The 17945-nt window shown below is 42.2% G+C and overlaps 1 protein-coding gene across 1 annotated transcript; it reads left to right on the top strand.

The window, feature by feature from the left end:
* taf1a (TATA box binding protein (TBP)-associated factor, RNA polymerase I, A) lies at window positions 1-6346 on the top strand. Its single transcript, XM_024377728.2, has 10 exons — window positions 1-291; window positions 1598-1761; window positions 1859-1972; window positions 2195-2393; window positions 2613-2734; window positions 2997-3155; window positions 3696-3762; window positions 4020-4143; window positions 4320-4477; window positions 4746-6346. The coding sequence occupies exons 1-10, from the start codon at window positions 156-158 to the stop codon at window positions 4883-4885; spliced, it is 1383 nt and encodes a 460-aa protein (XP_024233496.1). The 5' UTR covers window positions 1-155; the 3' UTR covers window positions 4886-6346.
* The last annotated feature ends 11599 nt before the right edge of the window (window positions 6347-17945 follow it).

The raw sequence follows: 17945 nt of genomic DNA, 5'->3' as shown, positions 1-17945 counted from the left end.
AGAAACGACTTCCGTGACCCGGAAGTACTTTTTGTGTGTCGCTGATAAGACGCTGTTATCGTGCATGGTGTTTGGCGCAAATTCACACTTTTTTGCTAAACAACCTACATCAAATATATGTTAACGAAAATAGGTCGAACTTTGAACGGTTGGTCATGGATGATCTGGAGTCAGAACTGAGGGTGCCCGGTGAAGAACAGGGCGAAAATGAGTCTTCAGATGACGATGAATCAATCAACAGAAAACGAATCAAGAAGCCAAACCTTCCCCTGGCGCCTCCTTTATTTAAAGGTAATTTATAAAATGCAGTGTGTAGAAGAATATGTAAACCCTTGAGTAAGCTAAACCAGCTAGTTAGCTAGTTCAAGTTGCTGTTTACTGACTGGTACTACATACACTATATATACACAAAAGTATGTGGACACCCATTCAAATTAGTAGATTTGGCCATTTCAGCCACACCATCACAGGTGTATAAAATCGAATACACAGCCATGCATTCTCCATAGAATCCCATTGGCAAAAGAATGGTCTTACTGAAGAGCTCAGTGACTTAACGTGGCACCATCATAGGATGCCACCTTTCCAACAAGTCAGTTTGTCAAGTTTCTGCCCTGCTAGAGCAGCCAACTGTAAGTGCAGTTATTGTGAAGTGGAAACATCTTAGAGCAACAACAGCTCAGCTGTGAAGTGGTAGCCCATACGTTCACAGACAACTGCCGAGTGCTGAGGTGCATAGCTCGTAGAAATCATCCTCAGTTGCAACACTCACTACTGGGATCCAAACAGCCTCTGAAAGCAACTTCAGCACAAGAACTGTTCGTCGGGAGCGTCGGCTGGAGTAGTGTAAAGCTCTCTGTCATTGAACTCTGCAGCAGTGGAAAAACATTTATCTGGAGTGATGAATCACGCTTTAACCATCTAGCAGTCCGACGAATGAATCTGGGTTTGGTGAATGCCAGGAGAACACTACCTGCCCGAATGCATAGTGCCAACTGTACAGTGTAGGAATAATGGTCTTGGGTGGTTTTTCATGCTTTGGGGTAGGCCCTGTAGTTCCAGTGAAGAGATCTGAGCGCTACAGCATACAATGACATTCTAGACGATTCTGTGCTTGCAACTTTGTGGCAACAGTTTTGGAGAAAGGCTCTTTCCTGTTTCAGCATGTCAATTTCCCTGTGCACAAACTCCATACAGAAATGGTTTGTTGAGATCGATGTGGACTAACTTGACTGGCTAGCACAGAGCCCGGACCTCAACCCCATCGGGATGAATTGGAACGCCGACTGCCAGCCAGGCCTAATCGCCCAACATCAGTGCCCGACCTCACGAATGCTCTTGTGGCTGAATGGAAGCAAGTCCCCGCAGCAATGTTCCAACATTAAGTCGAAAGCCTTTCCTGAAGAGTGGAGGCTGTTATGTTTAGCAAAGGGGGGTTACAACTCCATATTAATGCCCATGATTTTGGAATGAGATTTTGGATGAGCAGCTGTCCACATACCTTTGGTCATGTAGTGTATGTTAATGCCCAATTTTTATCATTTTCATCTATACATAAGATGCTCTTATTAACCAGTGGCAATGTCTGTTTCATTAGAGACACCCCGTGAGACTGGCTTTCACAAGACTACAAGGAACTGCCTCCAGCACATCAGGGAGGTCTTGCTGCACCATAAATGGCAGGATGCCGCAGAGTACATGACCAGTTACTCACAGACACTGGAGGATACCACCGCAAACATGCCACAACTCTACGCTGAGGTAGGTCAATCTTTGCACCGACTGAAACTCTCACAAAGGGTAGCTGAGAAGTACTGTATAAATGCTAAGTTTGATTTCTTCAAACTTTGTCTTTCAGATCATTTGGAGGATAGGCACAGAAATACTACACCACCATCCTGACTCGAAGCTGGAAGACTACAACAGTTTCTATGAGCGAGTGAAACACTCAGGAGTAAAGCATTACCTGAAGGTAGGTTCCATAATTGATCTCTACACTATCAGCCCAACTAAAGGACCCTAAGTCAATAGGTAAAAAAAAAAAAGTTAATATAGGACAGTCAACATGTCTATACTTTTGTTATGAAGCAAATATGACACCTTCAAAAACAAACAAATGGATGGAATGTGTAAACAATGTGTTTGCAATGGAAGTGTATGCCAATGTGCATTGAATAATTGGTTTGTCCTGAAGGTCTGTCTGGAGCACTCGTTCCATCTCCTGGTCAATGGGCAGTTTGAGGATGCCAAGCTTCAGCTGTCCATCGCTGAGAGCTGGAGGTATGGTAAGCAGTCAGCCGGTCAGTCCCAGAGGATTAGGCTGATCCAGGCCTATAGTGGCTTCCTGGATTACTTCATCTGGTGTGACAAGAAAGCCACTGCATCCAGCACAGGTAAGAGGACACCTGGCAACCCCCAAGTATCCATTTTTCATTGGTTTCAATGACAGTGGAAATCCTTATGTTATCCCAATATGTCATCATCTACTGGCCGGATAATGTAACTGCGTCTTTAGGTACAATTCCAATACATTTCAAAAAGCATGGCCAAATAAAATGTAACCATAACCTGTGGTTGTGCTTTGGCTTAACATGGACTTTAACATATTTTAGATGAGTATGATGCAGCTGTCAACCAAGAAATGCATAGCTACTTCCGACAATCTTCTGTGAACCTGAAGGAGATCATGAAGCTTCCTGGCGTCTGGGATCCTTTTGTTCTGAGTTACATTGATGTAAGTACTGCTTCGTGTTCAGTAGGCATGAAACAAGAACAATTTCCAAACCAAACGGTAACATACTACCTGAATTTGTCCAGTACAAATACTTGTTTTCATTTTTCCGTTTCAAAACGATTTACTACAATTTGCCCTACTTAACATGGCCCCTGGCATCCCCTTTCTCAATCATTGTATTACTTTTGAATCATTGAACTACTTTCCCTTATCAGACTACCTATGATGATCTAATGTTTTGACTTGCGTGTGCCAATGGCAGATGCTGGAATTCTACAACGATCACGAGGGAGCTGTGAAGGTTCTAAATGACTATGCCTATGACAACAGTTTCCCACCGAACCCCAATGCCCATGTCTACCTATACCGGTACATGAAGAAACAGAACCATCCACTGAAGAAAATTCTGAAAGTGCTGAAGGTAGTACTGAGGCCATTGCTGTTCTTAACAGGGGAATCTAGCTGAAATGTTGGGCACTATTATCATTATTAAAGGCCCAGTGCAGTAAAATATTTTCCTGTGTTTTATACATTTCCACAGGTTTGAATAATACTGTGAAAATGTATAATGTCCTTTTAGTGTATGAGTTGTTTGAAGAGACGCCTGAAATGTCCGCCTGTTTTTGGTGGGGTGGAGTTTTGGTCTGCCTGGTGACATCACCAGGTGGTCAATTTGTTAATAGACCAATAAGAAAGAGTTCCAAACGTCTCTGCCAATAACAACTAGTTTTTGGATTTCCCCTCCCCACAAAGACCTCTCCAAGACAGTACTAGCAAAATTCTTGCTTTAGAAATGGTTCTTTGCTAAGAAGCAATTTGTTTCTTTTTGACCATTTCATTTTAAAACAATCACAGTAAGGTGAAATCTCTAGGCTACAATTAGTCCTGTATTCTGCCCCTCAATAGCCTACTGGTACTGTACTGTTTAATGAGTCAATGTTTTCGATTACATTTGCCTTAGATCCTGCATACATTGGTCCCAAGTCATGAGTTGATGCCGGAATACTGTTCTCTTCTGGTACAGTCGGGTATGTGAATATAGAAGAATAATAATAACAATATATTGATTTTGAGTGTCTTAAAGGGACAATGGGGTGTAAAATGAGGGAAAGCTATTAATTTTAAAGTCTATCTTGATGTTTTAGTCATTTTTCAATGTTTTCATGCGTGTTTCTGTCCTCTGCTTTTTTACGCATTCAGATTAATGTGTTTGGTGGATGTGCTCTTCACATTGATGTTGGTCCTATGAAGGTGTTCATAGTAAAGGATAAGTTTTTTTCCCCAGAGAATGAGGGTGATCTTCAGAAGGCTCTAGGTGTGGTTCTGGATCTCCTGGACTACTCCAGTTGGAGGAGCAACTTGGATGTCTGGAACCATTTGATGAACATCATCAAGAGACTGAGGATGAAGTAAGGATGGCTGCATGAATCCACACTACTCTCTCTCAAAAGGAGGACATTGAAAATGCAATCCCTTTTGAAGAAATTAAATTCTGCATACATTGCTTATCTTCTCATGGCAAATTGGCAAGTCCTTATGTCATGCTTCATTTGTGCCAATTCCACTGATTTATATTTTCCTTTAGAAAACAATGGCTGAAGATTTTTGCAGAGGAGATGGGGTACAGAAAGGACTGGTGGCTAGAAATACACTTCTCAACATTCCAGGCCAGGAAAGATTCGGCAGAGAATAGAGAGCTACTGGAAGTGAAGAGCTTTGTGGTTGGAGCCTTTTGTCCTCGCTGTAAGTAAAGCTACACGGTAACCTTTTTATTTTCTTGAGTATTACTTTCTATCAGTTGTGTGAAATTAAGAGATGTCCCCACTTATTATCCGTATTTGCAGCATTGGCACTTTGCGGCAAAATATCCAATTAGTGTAAGAATACATGTTTACTTCCTTGAACCACCATGCTTGGCTATCCTTAGGTCTAGTTTTTCCTGGTTCTGATAGTGGAAACGTGGCAGTATGACATCTTATGTAGTCTAACCCATTGTTGTCTATTTTGCCAGATGCCTCCATGTACTGCGGTGTTGGTAAGGCAGCCCGAAAAGGAGTAACTTCTGAGGCTCGAAAGGCTAAGAGGAATCCTAAACCGCTAAGAAATATAAGAAGGCTCAGAAGAGAAAGGGGACAGCAAAGCCAAGACTGACCTTGAGGAAGCTCCTGGAATGCCACCAGGCACAGTGGCGAGAACAAACATTTTGAAAATTTGTGAAGAGCTTCTACCATTGCCAAGATCGGCAGGCATGACGGGGCGGCAGGGTAGCCTAGTGGTTAGAGCGTTGGACTAGTAACCGGAAGGTTGCAAGTTCAAATCCCCGAGCTCACAAGGTACAAATCTGTCGTTCTGCCCCTGAACAGGCAGTTAACCCACTGTTCCTAGGCCGTCATTGAAAATAAGAATTTGTTCTTAACTGACTTGCCTAGTTAAAGGTAAAATACATTTAAAAATGACCACCTCATACAGTCATCAGGTCAGACTCTCTCCCCTTCCATGACAGTTGTTCCAACTACATTATTTTTCTTGTCTAGAATGTTCTTGGTTATCTGCATACAGTATAGTTGCAGACATGATGACCATTCCCACCTTCAAAAGGCAGGCCTCTCTCATTGCACTGCAATGTATTATGTGTCAAATTCTGTGATTGTCCACCAGGGAGTACTCAAGCTATGGCTACGTTTTTGAGTTGCTCTGCATGCTGCTGCTCCGTAGTTTTTAAAAGAAGCTGAGGCAGAAATTAAAGCATGTGTTCACTGTGGTAGTTGGTTGGGAATAGGGAGGTTGGGTGTGCTGCAGTATTAAGTCTAGGAGGTAATAAGCTCTGAGGCAGGTGTGGCCTCAACTGAACTTCCGCTGATTCATGGAGAACCCAGCTGCATTTAGGTGGAGGCGACGTGTTGGAATTGCTAAAACATTTGGCGACGCCAAAGAGCAGCATCATGGCAACAGACGCAAAGGATAGTGCAGCGATACAGAGGGGGAAAAAATGAGAATTTTTGTAACTTGCTGTTGAGATTCTGCGCTCACGGTCACGTGACACGACAGACACCCTTGATAAAACTCTGTGCCTTTGCTCTGGAGTCCTCTGTCTCTGTGTGATGACATCACATGAGTGATATCCCTGGTTGGAAGCAGCCTTGGGTCCCTGAGGTAAAATAGAGGGAGAGCACACACACCCTTGGCTCCTTCCACACCTATCCATCACACACACACACAGGCGGAACGCAAATCTGATTACTTTACACCCCTCCAGCCTCTTGATGCAGGATAACAGAGCTCAATTTCACAGGCCAAGGGTTCGTAGGCTGCCAGGGAACAGTGGGCCCAGCTTTATCATGATTAAGGACTACTCATGTTTATCAGAACCTGTGAAGCCTTCTGTTCCTGAACAACTAACTGTGGTTTATGGCCAGTACTATGTGAAGTCAGGAAGTTACATGATCAAATACTCTGCACTGTAAAGTGAATGACTTGGTTGTTTCAATTTGAGCTGTTGTACCTGATTCAGTTTTGTAGTCTCTGTGGTATGGTGATTGTGGCTGCTATATTTTGTACCATTTGTTGCTGATTAAACACTGTTGATTGGGTGGCTGAATAGCTCTAAATGAATGAAGTTGTTTGTGATGAATTAATCTGTGAAGCCTAAGTGTTTTTGTTTCACCCATGGCACTTTAGTTTGATTTATATTAGTTTGTTTTCAATGCCCGCCACAGGAGTCGCTAGTGCGCGATGGGACAAGAACATCCCCTAACCTGGACGACGCTGGGCCAATTGTGCGCCGCCCCATGGGTCTCCCGGTCGCGGCCGGCCGCGACAGAGTCTGGACTCGAACCAGGATCTCTAGTGGCACAGCTAGCACTGTGATGCAGTGCCTTTGACTACTGTGCCACTCAGGAGGCCTTAACTATTATTTTTCTAATCTTGTATCTCAATGTCCATGGGCATAGTCTTAAAGTAGTGACATGAGTTAAATCAAATGTTTTTTTCTTTGAGGTATTATGTTCAGGCATTCATCAGTCTTGTCCTATTTTCCTTTATACCCATTTCTCTACTTAATTTCTCTCCTTTTTCTCAAACAGTGTCCTAGTTGAACTCCTCATGCATACATGCAAATTTAACACATCTGCCAACATTCTGTATTTGCAGGGAATCATTGGCTTTGAAAGCATCTGCCTCGTAACACTACTTGAGCTTAGGTAAAAGAGCCCGGGGCTTTTACCTAAGTGTATGGGTTTGAGTTGGGGTCACTTCAGGCTTTCTTCCACGCCACCTCCACACGTCCAGAGAGTGGACCCAGCTGAGGCCACAAATTCTGGGGCTTCTTTTCTGTCTGTCCACCCTGGTGTGGTGCCACAACTAAGTGCTCGCTCACAACTTTGCATTGACCTGGCTGCGAACGCTCTCATCAATCAACCATAAGAGACTTTGCAGTTAGCTCAGAGAGGAGAGAGTGTCTTGGCTGGGAGGTGCTGCATTTCCTCTGCATTACAAGTGGCCTATATCATTTTTATCCTCCACTTGGGTCTCAGGTACCCCCAAAGCCCACACCACACCTTACTCCTATATCTTGTATTTCATTCAGGCTACTTTTTATTTATTTTATTTTACCTTTATTTAACCAGGTAGGCAAGTTGAGAACAAGTTCTCATTTACAATTGCGACCTGGCCAAGATAAAGCAAAGCAGTTCGACAGATACAACGACACAGAGTTACACATGGAGTAAAACAAACATACAGTCAATAATACAGTATAAACAAGTCTATATACAATGTGAGCAAATGAGGTGAGTCTACTCAGTCATTCTCATGGGCTCTTGCACTGTGCCTTTGTCTAACATCTCAGGGGCTTGCCCCACATTGGGCCCCATGCCAATTTTAATAAGCTTAAGTGCTTGTAATGATTCTGTTGTAGCAGCTCACCTTAACGATGGCCATGCATGCAGTCAGTGTGCGCTTCCCAAATGGCACTCTATTCCCAATGTAGTGCACTACTTTTGGGATTGCACTATAGGGAATAGGGTGCCATTTGGGATGCTATTCAGTTGACCAGGGGATGTGGATCTATGCTTCTATCTGCTCTGCAGTCATTACATAACTAGAGCCCAGAGCACTAGGCAAGGCTAGTTAGCCAAACCACAGAGCAGCTGCTCTGGGGAGAGAAGGCAGAGAGGGGGAGGGGGGGGGGGTGCGTCATCTGAGAATTAAACCTCACAGGGAGCAATTAAGGGAAGATGGAAAGAACTGTTGTAATGATTGTTGATGGTTGCCATGGACACTGGACACCAATCATTTTTGGCTAAATTTGTATATATTTGAATTTTTTCTGCAGATGAATATTCTGTGTATCTTAATTATATCCTAAAAATTTACATCAGTTTAAATGGGAATGAGGTCTCTGGTCATGGCTCCTTATGGAGGGGTCAGGCAGCAACAGTGAAGTCAGACAATTTTGTTGCACGCTGCCATGGCTTGGGACGGTTGATTGATATTGATGAAAGCCAATTGTGCTACATGTATCAATAACTATACTGACCTCAGGCCTAGAGTGATGGTCTATAGTGCTTGTAAAAATCTACCTTCGGGCCTCCCGAGTGGCACAGCAGTCTAAGGCACTACTTTGCAGTGCTATAGGCGCCGCCACCCGCTGCGATTGGGAGACCCATGAGGCTGCGCACAATTGGCCCAGAGTCGTCCTTGTTAGGGGATGGTTTGGCCGGCGGGATGTCCTTGTCCCATCGCGCTCTAGCGACTCCTTGTGACGGCCCGGGGGCATCCATGCTGACTTCGGGTGCCAACTGTACAGTATTTCCTCCGACACATTGGTGCGGCTGGTTTCCGGGATTAAGCGTGCTGTGTGTCAAGGAGCAGTGCGGTTTGGCGGGGTTGTGTTTCGGAGGGTGCATGGCTTTCGACCTTCACCTCTCTAGAGTCCGTATGGGAGTTCCCGCGACGGGACAAGACTAACTACCAATTTGAATATCACGAAAAAGGGGGTAAAAAGTACTGAAGAAAAATAATCTACAGTTGAAGTTGGGAGTTTACATAATTGTATTGTAGTCAGTAAAACATATTTTTCAACCACTCCACAAATTTCTTGTTACTAAATCTCTTGAAGCTCGGGACTTTTTTTTCTCAACATTTTGTTAAAAATCGCGCAAAATTTCAACGTCCTGCTACTCATGCCAGGAATATAGCACATGCATATGATTAGTATGTGTGGATAGAAAACACTCTGAAGTTTATAGAACTAGTTAAATCATGTCTGTGACTATAACAGAGCGTGAGGAGCAAGCAAAAGCCCAAGGAAAACTGTTCACAAAAAAAAAAAAAAAAAATCCTTCCGCCAGTTGCCTGTATTGTCAATGGCAAGGGAAAATAGATAGCGATGAGGTTGCAATGCCTACAGCTTCCACACGATGTCGCCAGTACTGTCATTTGCTTCGAAGTTAATCCTTGGTCAGATGAGAAATAGGCACTTCCTGTCATCAAGTGCACATCTTGAACTTTTGAATGAGAGAAAACTGAGCTTCATTTCAAGAACTGCTGCTATTGAATACAGATCGCCCCGTGATCAATTTGATCGATTATTAACGTGTACTAATACCTAAAGTTGGCTTACAAAAGTAGTTTGAAGTGTTTTGTCAAAGTTTATCGGCAACTTTTTTAATGTAAAAAAATGACGTAGCGTTTTGTAAAGCTGCTTTTTCCTGGATCAGACTCGCTTCATAAATGGACATTTTGGGTATACATGGACGGATTTAATCGGAAAAAAGACCCAATTGTGATGTTTATGGGACATATAGGAGTGCCAACAAAGAAGCTCGTCAAAGGTAATGAATGTTTTATATTTTATTCCTGCGTTTTGTGTAGGCCGGCTCCGCTAATACCTTTGTTTACGTCTTTTTATGGTATTTGGGGGGCGGGGCATGCTATCAGGTAATAGCTTCTCATGCTTTCGCCGAAAAGCATTTCAAAAATCTGACATGTTGGCTTGATTCACAACGAGTGTAGCTTTAATTGAGTACCCTGCATGTGTGTTTTAATTAAAGTTTGAGTTTTAGCGAGTACTATTAGCATTTGGCGTTGCGCATTTCCATTTCCTGTAGGCTATGTGAGACGCAGACGTCTCACCTTGCCCTAACGGGTTTTAATAAACTATAGTTTTGGCAAGTCGGTTAGGACATCTACTTGCATGACTCAAGTAATTTTTTGTTTACAGGCAGATTATTTAACTTATAATTCACTGTATCACAATTCCAGTGGGTCAGAAGTTTACATACACTAAGTTGACTGTGCCTTTTAAACAGCTTGGAAAATTCCAGAAAATGTAATTGCTTTAGAAGCTTCTGATAGGCTTATTGAGAACATTTGAGTCAATTGGATGTGTACCTGTGGATGTATTTCAAGGCCTACCTTCAAACTCAGTGCCTCTTTGCTTGACATCATGGGAAAATCAAAAGAAATCAGCCAAGACATCAGAATTTTTTTTATAGATCTCCAAGTCTGGTTCATCCTGTGGAAGCAATTTCCAAACGCCTGAAGGTACCACGTTCATCTGTACAAACAATAGTACACAAGTATAGGAGAGATGCCTTCCGTCTCCTAGAGATGAATGTAATTTGAATGTAATTTGGTGTGAAAAGTGCAAATCAATCCCAGAACAACAGCAAAGGACCTTGTAAAGATGCTGGAGGAAACGGGTACAAAAGTATCTATATCCACAGTAAAACGAGTCCTATATCGACATAATCTGAAAGGCCTCTCAGCAAGGAAGAAGCCACTGCTCCAAAACTGCCGTAAAAAAGCCAGACTACGGTTTGCAACTGCACATGGGGACAAAGATTGTACTTTTTTGGAGAAATGTCTGATGAAACAAAAATAGAACTGTTTGGCCATAATGACCATCCTTATGTTTGGAGGAAAAGAGGGAGGCTTGCAAGCCCCCGTAAAGAACGGGGGTGGCAGCATCATGTTGTGGGGATGCTTTTCTGCAGGAGGGACTGGTGCACTTCAGAAAATATTTGGCATCATGAGGCAGGAAATTTATGTGGATATATTGAAGCAACATCTCAAGACATCAGCTTGGTTGCAAGTGGGTCTTCCAAATGGACAATGACCCCAAGCATACTTCCAAAGTTGTGGCAAAATGGTTTAAGGACAACAAAGTCAAGGTATTGGAGTGGCCATCACAAAGCCCTGACCTCGATCCTATAGAACATTTGTTGGCAGAGCTGAAAAAGCGTGTGCGAGCAAGGAGGCCTACAAACCTGATTCCAGTTACACCAGCTCTGTCAGGAGGAATGGGACAAATTTCACCCAACTTATTGTGGGAAGCTTGTGGAAGAATATCTGAAACGTTTGACCCAAGTTAAACAACTGAAATGAAATGCTGCCAAATACTAATTTAGTCTATGTAAACTTCTGATCCACTGGGAATGTGATGAAAGAAATAAAATCTGAAATAAATCATTCTCGACCTTTTATTCAGACATTTCACATTCTTAAAATAAAGTGGTGATCCTAACTGCCATAAAACGTAATATGTACTAGGATTAAATGTTAGGAATTGTGAATCTGAGTTTCAATGTATTTGGCTAAGGTGTCTGTAAACCTCTGACTTCAACTGTACCTTTTAGAGAAATCAATGATTTAGATAAATAAACTGATTATCAGATTGCCTGTACATGGTTGTCACACAATTACGGTGTCACACAAGTATTATATTACTGCTGGTTAATGCACATAGTCAAACGGTAGGCGTCAAAAAGAGTACTACGGGTAAACTCTTCTCTTGAAGAAAGACCTGGGTTGGTTGGTCTCTGTTTTGTCCCTGGCTGTAGCCAGGCAGTTATGCTGTATGTACATCCATTCTCATGCCTGGAAACTGTCTATTTTTGAAAAAGTAAAGGAAATCCTTTACTATAGTATAATATAACCAGGGTAGAATAGTTTAACCTATTATATAACTAGGGTCCAAAAACAGGTAATCTAGGAGACATTCCTCTAGTCTATCCCTGTGGTCATAAGATATATATATATATATATATAAAATTACAACACTGTTTTGGCTTCTGATTGGTCCCTGGTGGCCGTACTGCTTGTTGGTGTTCTATATCCATGTAAGTCCCTCCTGACCTTCTCCACAAGCTGACCTCTGACCTTATCAACAGCCTCTGTGGTTCCGAGAGAGAGAGAGCACTAACACCTGTTCGTGAGAGGAGACATGACGGTGAGTCACATTGAGGGAAATAGGACACTAAACCCACACTGTTAACATGCCCCTACTAATTGTAATATGGCATGCTATCTCTTGAGTTATTGAAGAACAAGCCTATATGACTTACTTGACTTAAACCTTTTCGCTCTCTAGGGAGCGTCAGTCATCTACAGGTCATACATGTACGTTAATACATTTTTCCCATAACCTAACATTGACAAAACTGTATCTGGGAATATACTGCAAAGCTGGGTGGACACATCTTTTATGAACTCCCCCTAAAATCCCCAGTTCCAGTCCTTGTCTGTGCTTGGTGATTTTTCTGCAGCTGAAATGCCAAAATGAGTGCCCGGTACGCATGACCAAATGCATTAAGGAAGTGGAGCAACCGTTCAACTGAGTGCAAAAGTCCCAGCCCCCCAGGGGATGAGAGCGTGTGTGCGTTCACGGGTGTGTGTGTGTTTGTGTGTTTATGTGACATAAACACAGTGGGGCTTTCATAAGGTCTGGCCTGGTTCATAAGAGTGAACACATCAACCTTCTCTTTCAAACAACTGACTTCTGGTCTCTGGGTGTAACTGGTGCACAATTAATTTAATTTTGAACTATATTCCCTCTCTTTCTTTCTCTTTCACACACACATGGCCACAAGTGTGTGTGCAAACACACACACTCTCCATGACTCTCTCTCCCCCTCTGTAGTCATGGTCTGCAATGTTCCTTTTGCACGACAGCGAGATTGCTGACCCCTTGATGAGTAACTCAGTCATGAGTTTGAAGTCTCAGTCTGAATTCTGAAATGTTCCATGTTTTCTGTCTGAGGTCATGTCTAGATACAGGATCTGAGCAAACACAGGGCTAATACATTCATTCTGGCTCTGATTTCAGTGTGAATGTGCCCTGTACGTGTCTTTATACATGCTATAGACATACAGTGGGGCAAAAAAGTATTTAGTCATCCACCAATTGTGCAAGTTCTCCCACTTAAAAAGATGAGAGTCCTGTAATTTTCATCATAGGTACACTTCAACTATGACAGAATGAGAAAAATTAGAAAAAAATTCCAGATAATCACATTGTAGGATTTTAAATTTATGGTGGAAAATAAGTATTTGGTCAATAACAAAAGTTTATCTCAATACTTTGTTATAAACCCTTTGTTGGCAGTGACAGAGGTCAAACATTTTCTGTAAGTCTTCACAAGTTTTTCACACACTGTTGCTGGTATTTTGTCCCATTCCTCCATGCAGATCTCCTCTAGAGCAGTGATGTTTTGGGGCTGTTGCTGGGCAACACGGACTTTCAACTCCCTCCAAAGATTTTCTATGGGGTTGAGATCTGGAGACTGGCTAGGCCACTCCAGGACCTTGAAATGCTTCTTACGAAGCCACTCCTTTCGTTGCCCGGACGGTGTGTTTGGGATCATTGTCATGCTGAAAGACCCAGCCACGTTTCATCTTCAATGCCCTTGCTGATGGAAGGATGTTTTCACTCAAAATCTCACGATACATGGCCCCATTCATTCTTTCCTTTACACGGATCAGTCGTCCTGATCCCTTTGCAGAAAAACAGCACCAAAGCATGATGTTTCCACCCCCATGCTTCACAGTAGGTATGGTGTTCTTTGGATGCAACTCAGCATTCTTTGTCCTCCAAACACGACGAGTTGAGTTTTTACCAAAAAGTTATATTTTGGTTTCACTTGGCCATATGACATTCTCCCAATCTTCTTCTGGATCATCCAAATGCTCTCTAGCAAACTTCAGACGGGCCTGGACATGTACTGCTGCTTAAGCCGGTGGACACGTCTGGCACTGCAGGATTTGAGTCCCTGGCGGCGTAGTGTGTTACTGATGGTAGGCTTTGTTACTTTGGTCCCAGCTCTCTGCATGTCATTCACTAGGTCCCCCCGTGTGGTTCTGGGATTTTTGCTCACCGTTCTTGTGATCATTTTGACCCCACTGGGTGAGATCTTGCATGGAGCCCCAGATCGAGGGAGATTATCAGTGGTCTTGTATGTCTTCCATTTCCTAATAATTGCTCCCACAGTTGATTTCTTCAAACCAAGCTGCTTACCTATTGCAGATTCAGTCTTCCCAGCCTGGTGCAGGTCTACAATTTTGTTTCTGGTGTCCTTTGACAGCTCTTTGGTCTTGGCCATAGTGGAGTTTGGAGTGTGACTGTTTGAGGTTGTGGACAGGTGTCTTTTATACTGATAACAAGTTCAAACAGGTGCCATTAATACAGGTAACGAGTGGAGGACAGAGGAGCCTCTTAAAGAAGAAGTTACAGGTCTGTGAGAGCCAGAAATCTTGCTTGTTTGTAGGTGACCAAATACTTATTTTCCACCATAATTTGCAAATAAATTCATTAAAAATCCTACAATGTGATTTTCTGGATTTTTTTCTCTCTCACTTTGTCTGTCATAGTTGAAGTGTACCTATGATGAAAATTACAGGCCTCATCTTTTTAAGTGGGAGAACTTGCACAATTGGTGGCTGACTAAATACTTTTTTGCCCCACTGTATGTTCCTTCCTTTTGAATCTGTGGCCTATAAAGGGAACTCATTGAACTTTCCATCAGCTGCTGGATTTCACCTGCTCGGATTTCCATGCTCTCATGTAAGACAGTCTGCGTCCCATAGGGCTCTGGTCAAAAGTAGTGCACTATACGGAATAGGGTGCAGACTGGGCCCTGGTCAAAAGTAGTGCACTATAAAGAGAATAGGGTGTCCTTTGGGACACAGACATAAACTTATAGGGAGACACATCTTCAGGATGACGTCATAGATTATGTTGAAAATATCACTCAGTCACCCTGGGACCCTCTATGTATCATATGAAGATCCCCCCCCCACCCCTGAATCCACTTGTGTCTGTCTGACAAATAAGATGTTTCTATATCATGTGGCTTCATTGATGTTCAGTTGATTGTGTCTATGACTGTGTCATCTGCTCAGTCCGTGTATCTATCTCTATATGATATGCAAAATGTCGGAGCAGCCTTTCACTCTGACACAATCATGTTGTATTTATTTTTGACAACATTTTTATTTATTTTGTCATTTAAGTATTGATCATTATGATCATATTAAAGAGTTAAAAAAGAATAAGTTGAATATGTAAAGGAAAATAAACACAAATTAAACAAAAATAAACAAAATAAACACAAATAGCCTCCCATCCCATTCCCCCAACCCCACCCATCCAGGATGTCTCCATCTTACCAAACCACCCACCTCTTGCCCCCCACCCTGAAACCATATTTTTCCCCCTTCCCACCCATACCTTTTTAATGGTAGCTCACAATATGAGCATTCCAAAAGTTGTTTATATATTATAGAGATCAGTCCTTTCGGGAGCCCAGATAATTTGTGTGAGAAATAATAGGACCAAAGTGTAGTTTACATTGTTTAGCCCATAAGAGTCTAAGCTCTGTCCAGAGCATGTGAGCTGAATTAAGTGGTTGGAAATCCCGCTAATATCTCCGGCGCTCAATGTCCTTTCCAACCCTTCAGCAAAAAAAAATATTCCACGCCCACAGGAGAGAAAAAAACGGACAATCCAAATTTGCTCCATTCATTAAAAGCACAATTTAACCAACACCCATCTATTTTTGTGACTACCTGGACCTACCATTTAGTTTTAAAGTATTGAAACCAAACCATATGGATTTGAATGAAAAGTATTTGAATGAACATGAAAAGGTGAATGCAAGAAGCGCATATCATTTCAAATTGGCTACATGTCATATTAAACAGCATATAAACACTAAATAGGCCAGGAGCAAGACAGGGAGCCTAAGAAGGAACGGAAATGAATTATTTAGTCTATATTATTTATATTATTTCAAGGCTATAGTCCACAAGGAAATACATTGCGAGTGCAACACAATAGGCTGGTAGGGACATAAAGCACTCAGCATTTAAACAACATGTCATGCATTAAATCATTATAGTCTACAAATTGCGCCTGTGATTTACTTAGAATGAAATACAAATCAAATGAAAAATTATTTATTGGTGCCTTTGAAATCCTTTTTAGAATTAATTTTTTAGAAACACGAGTTTGGCTTTTCTGTGGCTTCACACTCATGCGATGGTACCTGGAGAGCAGTCCAGCAGCGGAGAACATCCTCTCCACACTTGGATGATAAACACCCTTTTGGCCACTCTTGCCAGTCTTTGCAGAGATGGAGATTTTTTATTTATATATATATTTTTTAGGTAGGCCTAAAGGTTTAGGCAAAATTATCATTTTGTTGTGGACATTACATCACCGCGCTCCTTCTCTTGCTCTTGGTCACCTTGATTTAGCAACTGTGTGTTTTTAACAGTTTCTTTATGAAAATATTTAGCTGACTCCATGACAGTAGCTAAAGCAAGAGGCAATATCAGCACACAAGTAGACTACAAATACATGCTGGACCGGGCATGTCCTAAGCGAAATTGGAGAGGGTGAGAAGGCCTTTGGGAATCTTGCTCCGGGCTCTAGGCAAATCGGGCACGCTCCGCTCCTCGCACCGCTTCAGCTTCGCTCACATACTCTTGCCCTGTCTAATCCAGGGGGTGGTTCTACTAAACTATATGGAATTGCTTTAAGAAGGTCACATCAAGGATCATTCAGATATTTGATTTAGAATTTTAAGACTCCTTGAAGTATCCTAAAAAAATATAATACAATTATTTGATGAAAAACAATTGGCCTTACTGCTATTAGCCCATTAAAAATGCATGGAACAACAGATTGTTTTAAAGAAAGTATGTTCTGAAGTGTCTGTCCTATATCTGAGAGATATATAAGAAAGATAGATAAGGAAACATTATTTGTACATGTATTTAACCCATTATTTTTGGCACTAAACAGCGTCCATATACAGTGCATTCGAAAAGTATTCAGAACCCTTGACTTTTTCCACATTTTGCTACATTACAGCCGTTTTTTTTTACCCCCTTTTTCTCCCCAATTTCTTGGTATCCAAATGGTAGTTAGTCTTGTCTTATGGCTGCAACTCCCGTACGGACTCAGGAGAGGCGAAGGTCGAGAGCCGTGCGTCCTCTTAAACACAACCCAACCAAGCCGCACTGCTTCTTGACACAATGCCCACATAACCCGGAAGCCAGTCGCACCAATGTGTCGGAGGAAAGACCGTACACCTGGCGACCTTGTCAACATGCACTGGAAAAGGTTTGGAACCACCAAGACTCTTCCTAGAGATGGCCACTCAGCCAAACTGAGCAATCGGGAGAGATTGAACTCTTTGGCCTGGATGCCAAGCATCACGTCTAGAGGAAACCTGGCACCATCCCTATGGTGAAGCAGGGTGGTGGCAACATCATGCTGGGGGATGTTTTTCAACTGCAGGGACTGGGAGACTAGTCAGGATCAAGGGAAAGATGAACGGAGCAAAGTAGATCCTTGATCAAAACCTGCTCCAAAGCGCTCAGACCTCAGACTTGGACGAATGTTAATCTTCCAACAGGACAACGACCCTAAACACACAGCCAAGAGAATACAGCAGTGGCTTCGGCACAAGTCTCTGAATGTCCTTGAGTGGCCCAGCCAGAGCCGTGATTTGAACCCGATCTCTTTTAGTCCTTATTTGGACTAATATTCCAAGAGTCTGTAAACATTCAAATGCAATTTATAATATGGTCACATTTTCACATATAACACGCTGTTACAAACAGACTGACACATTGACCAGATAAATACTTTAACAGTTTGAAAAGATAGATTGAGTCCTTCATCTACCATAGTCCTGCACAACCTTCCAATTTATTACATTTAAATGGTTCTAAAGTATTGTTTGAATTTATATATTGAATGGTTTCTGGAAAGTATTCAATTTCTTTATTGCTCAATCAAAATGTTATTTTGCCTATTTCTCTTTTCTGTCTGGATAACACATTGTACACCATCTACTGTATATATTCCTAGTATTTCCTGAATGTCTGTCTTTTACCAACTGAATACTGTTGTAAATGGAGT

This window comes from Oncorhynchus tshawytscha, unplaced genomic scaffold (genome assembly GCF_018296145.1).
Source record: "Oncorhynchus tshawytscha isolate Ot180627B unplaced genomic scaffold, Otsh_v2.0 Un_contig_766_pilon_pilon, whole genome shotgun sequence".
Taxonomy (NCBI): Eukaryota; Metazoa; Chordata; class Actinopteri; order Salmoniformes; family Salmonidae; genus Oncorhynchus; species Oncorhynchus tshawytscha.
Note: the sequence above shows the minus strand (reverse complement) of the source record. Positions and strands in the feature narration are given on the sequence as shown.

What these genes read in the sequence shown, in the direction of transcription:
- taf1a (XM_024377728.2), top strand. Translation starts at nt 156, where the DNA reads ATGGATGATCTGGAGTCAGAACTGAGGGTGCCCGGTGAAGAACAGGGC. An exon ending in TTGTTCTGAGTTACATTGAT is followed by an intron (nt 2,735 to 2,996) that starts GTAAGTACTGCT and finishes TGCCAATGGCAG; the next exon opens with ATGCTGGAATTCTACAACGA. An exon ending in TGGAGCCTTTTGTCCTCGCT is followed by an intron (nt 4,478 to 4,745) that starts GTAAGTAAAGCT and finishes CTATTTTGCCAG; the next exon opens with ATGCCTCCATGTACTGCGGT.